Genomic DNA, 10,655 nt, shown 5'->3' with positions numbered 1-10,655 from the left:
TTGCCACAACGATTAGCATAAAACTAGAACGCTTGTTTTTTCCTGTTTTTAATATAAATGTATCTTTATTTTTAATATATAATTTAACACATGTATCCAGTAATTCACATGAATTAGACTTTTTCGATAGATAGATAGATAGATAGATAGATAGATAGATATCAAGTTTATCAGTGTGATTTCAACGCAAAGCATTGTGGGTACACGTGGCCTTGACGAGACCTTATATAATTTAATATAGCCTAATACAGAAAAGGCAATCAACTGGCACAGAAAAGGCAATCAACTGGCCATAATTCAGCTTTTGCGCCTTCACCATGCTCATTGTGAGTGTTTTCATTTTGTGTTTATTTGACCGTGAGTGCCATTCAGTGCACAGCAGAGACTGTTGCTCTCGTGTTTTGTTTTGTTTTTTCCACTTGAATCGGCGAGCGAAATATCTGGAGCTCACTTGAAATGTGAAATTTTGGCTCGCACCACAGCAAAACCTCAACCAAGCAACAGGCTACAGCTCATCAGACTTTCATCAGATTTAATCAGATTTTGTCTTGTTCCATTGTAATTTCATACACCGGCAGTCCATTGAAAAGAGATCAAAGTCTGCCATCTGCTGGCCATAGTTAGTGAGTGTTTTTGATTCCACAACCTATTGACCAGGCAGTGCTGGACTTAGATGTTGCACTTCTCATTGATTTAAAAAAAAAAAAAAAAAAAAAAAAGGAGTTGACGTCATTTAACGTTTATGGCGGCATATATTGTGATTTTATGAATCGTTATTAAACTTTTTGCCGGTCAAAGAGATAATAAGATAAATTTCGAACCACAGGCTCTACACTAGACATGTCCGAAGCCACGCGTCATATAATGTATTCCATGACATTTAACATTATAATTGCTTGACCTAGTGGGATTTATTATGTATAATAAACTAACACTGCATATTCTCACTTGCACTGTGACCATTATGACTTACATGCAATTTCAGCACACAAAAAAGCTGAAGCAGAACATCCACAACTTTTTGTGGCTCTCAGTTTGTCACTCTTGCGAATTTGAAAGACAAAACCTGACCGTAATGCTTTTTATCTTCTGTTTTCCTTCCAGCGAAGTAAGGCTAGTGGGGCGGCATCCTGCGGCTGTGCAACCAGGTGGATGCTTTGCTGAACTAACAAGGCGGCGCCAAGTGTGCGCTTGTTCTCGCTGGGTGGCTGCCTGAAATGTCAGCGCCGAAGGAACAGATAGGTGCGAGAGTCTAAACATAACCTGCTGTAAATCACACACACATGTAGGTGAGACAATATGTGTGTGTGTCGGAGGGTGGGATACGGCCTTGTCTGCGTGTGTGTGTGTGAATTGTGACGGGGCAGCATGGTAATGGCTGGTCAGCTGGTATGGCGAGTATTCAGGGCGGGGGCTGTGCATTGTCCTCTCATGGCTCCCCAACAATGCCCCTCTGAGCAGCTCGCCACACATCTACCAGTCACGGGCCTCTCGCTCACCCTCTCTCGCCGCTGCTTTGCTTTCCATCGGCCATATTTATTCAGCCGGGGCGAGGCGTAAAGTGAGACGCGATGGTTGTTGTGAGAGCCGCGGCGCCCCTGACCATTTGGGCGAAGGTCAAGCAGCTAGAGAGGACCCCCCCCCCCCCCCCCCCCCCCCCGCCGCCACCCACTCCCACCCATCCACTCGCCATACTTCAAATCAACATACATACATACGTCATTACATGATGCACACACTGAATAATTTATAGCTCCTCATCAGTTCTGAAAGGCCTTTTTCAAAATAATGGGCTCACGTCGTGGTGTATGTGTGCAAATAACTAATGACATTTTATGATGAAGTGCCAAAAGATTGATAGTCCATCTAATGTTTAAGTCATTGGAATGTCAACATTACGTATGTCATAAATAAAAGAGCCAGTGAATCCTGACAGACACACTCCAAATGTCTACAAGGTCAACAAGGCTTTTTTTTTTTTTGGTCAATTTCACTTACTTCCTGTTGGAGTAATTTGTCCTAAAACATTTGTCCATATGCACTGAAAAGCATACATATATCTTTTATATAAATAACATAAATGTTTTGGATGAATAGGGTGTAGAAAAAAACATTGGAAATATGCAAAATTATTTGCTATTCACTTCCCACTGGTGTCACTGTCCATATTGAATTATGTATTTCCCACTTTTGTTTCTGAATAACTAAAATATTTATTTTTTGTCCCCAAACAGTGTCCATTTTTTAGAACATATATAGTACCTAAAAAAAATTTTTTGATTTTTTAAATCAGAATAACAAATATTTGGGATAAAACAGGTAAAACAAAAATAAAAATATATATTCACATGTTCATCACTTTTCAACCTCCGTTGGTGGAATTTGTCACCAAAATTTTAATAACAAATATTTCAGAAAAAAATAAATTAAAAAACAACCTGGGAGATGCAACTGTATTTCCTTCACTTTTCATTTCTCACGTAGAATTTCTCCCAAAACTTGTTCACGAAATACATGTCTAAAGATTTTGTGATTTTTGTATCAGAATAGCATCAATTTAGAATAATAAAAATTGGAAAGAAAACTGCTTTTTATTCACTTTACAATTCAAGCAGGTGGAATTTGTCACAAAACTCTTGTCCATGTCCAATGGAAAACGGTTTCTATGGAACGTGGATGGAAAACAGTTTCGACTAACTTTTTGAGTTTTTTATCCAAATAACAAATATCTCAGAAAAAAGAGGGAGTGCTTTTTCAACCATTGAAATAGTAAGAGATAAGTGATGATATTTGTGATAAAATGACAAAATTTTCATTGCCGATCTCATGTTGAGGTCATAGGAATGCCAATATGATTATGTGTATGAAATGAGCTGTTTACTTACTTTTCCACATTTGTATTCACCAGTGAAGGCTTGTAAAAAGACGCCTTCTTGTGGACGATGGGTGCAACTGTATCTGGTCAAGATGTGGAAAAAGACACAAAGATGAGGAAAACACAGAAAGGTGAGTGTTGCAAAATCTGTATGTGGCAAATTCTTGCAGATGATTAATAAAACAACATCAGTTTAAACAAATGGGAGAAAAAACGTCTCCGTGCATTACCTCCAGTCACATACAGGGGGCGACAGAGCAACAAGGTGATGGCAGGAGCTTTCTCTGATTGACGATAAAAGCTGTACTAAACAGTTAAACACTTGGTTATTCTGGATTAAACATAAAAAAATGTATTTGATTTATATTAAAAATATATTGTGTTCAGTAATTTACTTAAATGAGATTGTTTGGCTTAGAAATAGACAGACATAAGACGTTGGCATTATTTCAACCCAACTCTGTTTTCCCCTCCCTGACTCTTGCATGTACGTGACGTATAAGTGCTGGCGGTCGGACATCAGCCGCTCACCTGGCTGAGGGGGACTCAGGCTAATCTCAAATCCGATTAGGCTCCTTATCTACTCAGTCCCGCTTTTATGTGCTTTGGAGGCAACTGAAATACTGTGCAAAGAAGAGACAGCTTCTTTCACCCTAACTGCACCAGAGATCGGCAATGAATGTCAACTAAACAGCGACGAGTGATAAATGTGATGATGATTTAATTGATCAGGGGTTAAATAATCTTGATGATTCTTATCAAGACAGTTTGGGTGAGTTCATGCTTCAAATTTAGCAGGAAAAGCTCGGAGAAGTCATTTACGGTCCATTAATGTGTGCTTGGATAAATTTGGAGCCAAATAATCCACTCCAATCTTCACATGTGTGTGGATATTATCCCAATACTATTGCCTGAAAATGTGCACACAATTTCAAGATTTTGTGAATTTATATTTAAATAACAAATCCAAAGTTGAGACACAAACCACTCATTAACACACACACACATGATTGTTAGGTCGGGGCATGTGCAGAGTCATCCCATGTCCGTGCATGTGAAAGCAGTAAAGAGCATAATTGCCTTGATCCGGTTGTCGACTTAATCTGGAGCCTTGTGGCCCTCGCTGTGTCTTGGGCCTCCTTGACGCAAAGTCAAAAGACGACAAGACTAACACATTTTCTCACACAAACACCAAGTGATTTTATTAGTTTTTCTAAACATACAGCCCATATACATACATTTACATGGATTTTGATATTTATATATATTGACAGATTACATTATATATATGTTTTTAAAAAAAAAGGTTTAGTCATTCATCACCATTTCTACACTATGTACAAAGACCGCCACCCCATATACAGAGACTGAATGAACTTCTGACAGGGGACTTGAAGAGCTTTGGGGGAGGGGCAAAATATTTAGCTGCCAAATTCATTTGTGGCATAACATTCCTATTAACAAAAATAAATAGCTTTATCTCTTCAGCTGGCCTGTGAATGTCTCGGGTTGCTGCGACAGGGGGGTTGCATAGTAACCACCATCCCCATCCAAATTGATTTCAATGGATCTCATTTGCATAATGTTGTGGAGTCTTACATTTCCTCATCATTTTGGTTAACTATGTCTCCGTATTCACTACAAATGTAGAGTAAATTGAAAAAAAAACAATCATGTCACAAGTCCTTTTATTTCCATTTGGGCGTGGTGGCGGTGTCAGTTTTGGCAGGGTGTGAGGGGACTCACAGGTTGGTCGCTCAGCTCACTGTGGCTACGCCTCCCTCCTCGCCCCCCTCCTCCACTTTACCGCCTTTGCCCATGGCCTTCATTTTGGCCATGATGTCGGTGAACGTCTCCTTGACCGTCTTCTCCAGGAGCCAGCCCTCGCTCTCGCTCTCCGGGTCTTCGGGGTTGACCAGAGTGGACAGCGAGGTGTCGACGTATTGCAGGCCCACCGTCACGGCGATCTGTGACAGGACGGGGGGGAAAACGTGGTTTAAGTAAACCAAAATGGATTGCAATCACTTTTTTCAGGGAATTACTGTAATTCCATGTCATATTTCCTGAAAATTATGTATAAAGTCCAATATAAATCGAGTTAGTTTGGTAGAAACTGTTTTAGTAGCTAGCTAGCTAACTAGCTAACAAACAGCAACGCTTAATTTTGATTAACGCTGTCTGAAACGTATACATTGAACAATACAACTTCTGACCAAAGTAAACTTAAGTAAACCAAAATGGATTGCACCTACTTTTTCAGGGAAAGGGAATTACTGTAACTTCATGCCAGATTTCCTGAAAATGATGTATAAAGTGCAATATAAATCCAGTTTGTTTGGTAGAAACTGTTTGGGTAGCTAGTTAGCTAGCTACCGAACAAACAGCAACGCTCAATTTTGATTGACGCTGTCTGAAACGTATACATTGAACAATACATTTATTATTGCGGTTGTAAGCTGTTTTTCGGAACCTCATTGTTGACATTTTGGTAAATTAACAGTCTTCTGGAAACCTCAATCAAAATTAAGCTTTGCTGTTTGTTAGCTAGCAGCAAAATGAGTAAGACTGAGTTGAGGAATGTCATGTAAAGATGTAATATTTTCATCTGGATCTTCTTGACAACTGACGTAGTAGAAGTGTAGTTTTAACTTTTTTTTTTTTTTTTTTTTAAATAATCTGTCCAGTAAACGGTCAATAATATTGCTCCACTATCTGTGTCAGCATAGTTCACTTGCATAACCATTTTCAATCTGAGCTTCCTCCAAGTGGATCAGCTTCCAGGGACTCGCCCTCCATCCAGGTTTCTAGAGCAAACCGCCGTCTGCTAGGATTTAAGACATTACCTAAAAGTGTCTGCAGCCCAGACAGGAAAAGTCGGAGCCAATTTAAAGCAGCCACAAAAGAAACACCAGATATTACGTCAACTTGTTTACAAGCTTCGTCGACCACGACAACACACAGAAAGTTGAGTCCGGTGAGGGATTGGCGATGGATTTGTACTCTTTTGGGAACCGTTACAGGCGAAAAACTGAAGGGAAGGAGGAATTATTTTTAGATTGTTTAGGGAAGGGGGGTGGGGGGGCAGCAGCAAGTGGAAATGAGGAAAAGGAAGAAGGAAGTAGGTGATGGGAACGCCAGCTCGGTCAAGTGTTGCTCACATGGCACCATGCGATTAGGACAATAAAGTCATACTTTCCTCAAGAATTTCATACAATGTTCACTATTTTATGAAAATTAATTGTATGTTTATTAGGGATGTAACGATAATGGTAATATCGTGATATCGTATTAAAACTGCCACAATATATCGTCGTCGTCATGTCACGATATGAAAAGCAGCACATATGTAAAAAAAAAAAAAAGTCAGGTTGATTTCCACTTGTGCAGTTTTAGCACCCTCTGGTGGCCAGTTTTTTTTTTTAGTGCAGTTTAATTTTCACAAGGCAGGTTTTGGCCCTTCTGTGTTTAAAATCCACGCTAATGTCCAGATGAAGGGGAACTTATCTCTTTGACTGCCAGTCGTTATAAAAGCAAAACAAAAAAATCCACAGTGCCAGCCTCTTTGGAGCATTTTAACTCATCTTTCAAGGCAAAAAGAATATTGTTTGCCTTTACTACATATACAATGTGGCTACGAAATGAAAGATCGCATCCCATTCATTGGAATTTTACTAATCATCATGAAACGTCTTTGGCAGTCAAAGAGATAATATGCTTTTGAACAGAGTCAATATGTGGAGGAACTCAATTTATTGTATTTATTAATTTCTTATTTAATGTAATTGATTAGTTAATTTATTAATTTTATTAATAATAAAACTCCCCACAATATCGTGATAATTATCGTATCGTGACCTTCATATTGTGATAATATCGTATCGTGATGTTTGGATATCGTTACATCCCTAATGTTTATACTTATGGAGGACCAAAAATGCCAAAATAAGAAATACAAAAAATAAATGAAAGTGAAAATTAAAATGGATATTATAAAAATATAATTCAATAATTAAATACAAAAAAATAAATAGAAATGGAAATAAAAAAAAAAATAAAAAAATCAAATTTCATGATGCATTTTATGCTGACGGCGTCTGCACCATTAAATAAATAAATGAGAGAGTCTTTTAATTTATTGATTTACATTTAATTTTATTTATATATTTATTTTTGTATTTATGTCCACATTTTTTTTTGTTGAAACTCGCTTTATTTATTTTTTTTACATTTATTTTCACTTTTCTGTATGTATGTCTGTATGTATGTCTGTCTGTCTGTATGTATTTATTTATTTATTGATGTTGGCATTTCTGGGCCTCCATACTTAGGATATGCTGCTGACCTCTAGCATGGTGACCAGCAGCACCAGGGCGCCGATGGTGGTCATCATGCCACCGTAGTAGGAGAGCAGAGCGTCGCGGCAGCCGCTCTTCCACACGTTGAGGTCCTCGGTGTAGTGGTCGTAGCTGTAGTGCGCCGAGTTGTTGGTCATCTGCTGCTGGATGCACGGCCGCGGCGAGCCTGGGTTACAGCAGCTGAAGGGCACGCCGTCCATCAGGTACTGACCGTCCACGTTGCTCCCAATGCGGCTAGGAACCAAATATTACACTTTTATTAGTGTATAATGTGCCATACGGAGTAATGTACTACGTTGTGAGCCTAATAACATTATTGCCAGTCATTTTTAACTTAAGTGTCAAAACATCAACAACAAATATCCCCCAAAACTGCTTGCTATTTCTTTGTTTTTTTTTAATGCATGTTTTGATTCTCACATGCAACTATGCTAGTAGGCTAACATTGTAGTCGTTGCTAATGTAGTTAGTTTGCAAATTTAGCTTGCCATGTAAGAGAAAGCAACAACAAAGATGCTACAGTTCTGTATGAAGGCAAGTTTCATAAAAATAGTTTTCAGACTCGCTAGATGGCGTATACAAAAAGAAAAGAAAAAAGTAGATATGTTGTGTGTTTTGTATTAAAAAAAAATACAATAAATGTAAATAAAAGGGTTATTTATCATAATTTTAATTATTGGGCTTTAAACAATAGTATTTTAATCTGAATACAATTTTATATTAATATTACAAATATTTTACAAAACACTTTAAAGTTTTATTTATTCAGCAAAAAAAATCTTGACAGTATTTATTATAAGCACTATGGACCGCTGAACTTCAACAGTTGAGCACATTCAGCAATTGGAACATCCTTGATTAACCTTCGAGTTAAGCGTCAACAAAGCAATGCAAAGTGTAGTAATTGTTCCGCCGACAGCTTACTGACGTTTGTGGGTCAGAGTCGGAAACACTTAATCCAGAATCAAACCGAGTAAACCTCTTTGATTGCGCAGGAAACGCGACATATGGGTCAGTGCGCAGGACAGCAACCGATTTGGGGCCTAAAAAGAATCCACCAAGACTTTCAAATGTTTAATAAACATTTCATCTTGATGCCAGAAACGGCAACAAAATAACTTTCCCTTCTTCTCCATGTAACTGCAAAGCCGTAAAAACGTCAGCAAATTAGCTTTCCCAGAGCCCAGCGGGACTGATTGGACAGGACACTGATGCTTGAAGCGCTAATCCCGGCGATTTACCAGTCATGGTTGGAACACTGCAAAGAACTGGCACAACATTAGGTACACACCTGTGACAGGTGTTTTTCATATTTTGCACTTCCTCCTATGGTTAGGGGGTCATTTCTAAAGTCAAAAAATAATACAAATATATACTATTCTGTAGAAGTAGAGGGACCTACCTGACCTACCCTCACCCCAAATACACTTATACTGAACTCAGTTTCAGAGAACCACCACCTCCATACCCCTCGGGTCACATAACCACTGTTATTTCTATATTAACACTATCAGAAGCACTGACCCACATTTACAATCTAAATTGTAACATCTCTTCCATGAAATGGTATCAGTTTATTCCCAACAGTCTAATATCTTCATTTCATAGCATTTCTCTGAGCTGCACTGCTACGTTTGACTTTTTTTGTCCAATCAGATTATAGCCTCTATGCATTGCCATGCCAATGTAATCTGCCCAGAGCCTTGGGAAGCAATAGTCCTGGGTGATGTAATTTAAAAACTGTAAACAATGGTACTGTTTTTTTTTAACCAGTCAAATTCAAATTCATCCTCTCAAAGTCAACGAGCTGACCCCTGATGACCGCAGCATTATTCTGTCCTCTGATTGGCTGGCGAGCCATGTTTGATTAGCAAAACATCCGTGGGAATCTGCATACAATAATACATTCAACTAGACAAAGTGCAATTTCTGGAGAAATTGTGTGGGAATGCCAAATAGCTGAATGCTAATAGCTGAAAAATGAGAGGAGAATAAAATGCGATAATAATAAGTACGAATGAAGAATCCCAATAACATACATGCTTCCAGCATTCCCATAATAATCAGCATTTCTGGTGATTACGATGTATTTTACAGTACTTTTACAATGTTTTGTCATGTTATTAGATAAATATTGTTTTTGAACCGCTTCCGTGTTTTTGTATAGTATTGACGGTTAAGGACATGATAAGTACCAATTACAACGCAAATGTCACATCAAATTCATAGAAACATTCCACTTACTCTTTGACCTCCTTGGCGCTGAAGTCCAGGTAGCGGTTGCTGACCCACTGGATCTCGAACCAGTCCCGATAGTTGTCGTTACCACAGCAGCGGAACTCCATCTGCATCAGGTCCAGCGTCCGCTTCATGTAGCAGCGTCCCGGCGTGTCTGTGTCCTTGTAGTAGCGCATGCCGTTGCGTATGCCCTCGGCCAACGTGAACTGCAGCGGGATGCGCATGACGAAGCACAGCAGCGCCGTGGCCACCAGTAGAGCGTTGAAGACCACGCACCCCAAAAGGAAGTTCTTGAGCATGGGTTTCCACTTGACGAACTTGGTGGGATCCAAGGAGTCGTAGCAGATCTTGCCACCGAACGCGTTGATGCCGCACGCCACGAGGCCCATCAGGATGAGAAGGTTGGGCAGGAAGTGGCTCTCGTTGTTGTCCATCAGCTCCGAGCGCTTCTGCAGCTCGATCTTGAAGAAGAGGCCCATGCTGAAGACCAGCACGCCGGCCATGACGGCGAACCAGAAGAGGAACCACACGCTCTGGGCGAGCTTCACTCGCTTTTTCAGATCAAACTTGACCTTCATCAAAGCCATTGTTCAGACTTAGACGTAGATCCTAGGAGAACTTCTAGAAGGTATTTTTTTAATAACCCAATCGTGGTTTGAACAGTCTCCTTTGGTGCGTCAGTAATCCATCGGAGATCATTCCCGTCGTGCCCTGCTCGAGCCCAAGTATGTTATTCATTCAAAGCCACCGCCATTGCGCCCCAAATCTTCCCCGTTTGATGCCTTCACTTTGCTTGGATTTCGCCTGGAGGATTTCTGCAAGGATCTTCATGACTAAACTCGCCAAGTTGCAGTACGTCATGCTAAGCTCCTGTAAGCGGCCTGATCCAATTTGCGAGGAAAAAAAAAAAATCCCCCCGCACAAGATGAGCCCGATTTGAAGCCGCCAGCCCCGGGTGCCTTAATTGGTTTGAGTGATCACGCGGTCGCCTCGGTTACCTTCATGATGGGAGCTCCAAAGACGAGCCAGCATGGAAGCGCCGCTATTCCGGGAGTCATTCACAGTCGCAGGTCTGCAGGTTCAAGACAAAGCGGATGTTTTAACTGCTGGAGGCCATTAAGACGTCATCAGTACTCACAAACAAACAATCTAGCCAGTAATATACTTTAAGGGAGAGGAGCTAACAT

General features: G+C 40.0%; 1 protein-coding gene across 1 annotated transcript; it reads right to left on the bottom strand.

The window, feature by feature from the left end:
• Positions 1 to 4,050: 4,050 nt before the first annotated feature.
• Positions 4,051 to 10,386, bottom strand: LOC144005249 (peripherin-2-like). The gene is made up of 3 exons (XM_077503298.1): positions 9,475 to 10,386; positions 7,218 to 7,464; positions 4,051 to 4,842 (listed from the first exon to the last, which is right to left on the bottom strand). The coding sequence occupies exons 1-3, from the start codon at positions 10,053 to 10,055 to the stop codon at positions 4,633 to 4,635; spliced, it is 1,038 nt and encodes a 345-aa protein (XP_077359424.1). The 5' UTR covers positions 10,056 to 10,386; the 3' UTR covers positions 4,051 to 4,632.
• Positions 10,387 to 10,655: the final 269 nt, after the last annotated feature.

Source organism: Festucalex cinctus, chromosome 17, assembly GCF_051991245.1.
Source record: "Festucalex cinctus isolate MCC-2025b chromosome 17, RoL_Fcin_1.0, whole genome shotgun sequence".
Lineage (NCBI taxonomy): Eukaryota > Metazoa > Chordata > Actinopteri > Syngnathiformes > Syngnathidae > Festucalex > Festucalex cinctus.
Note: the sequence above shows the minus strand (reverse complement) of the source record. Positions and strands in the feature narration are given on the sequence as shown.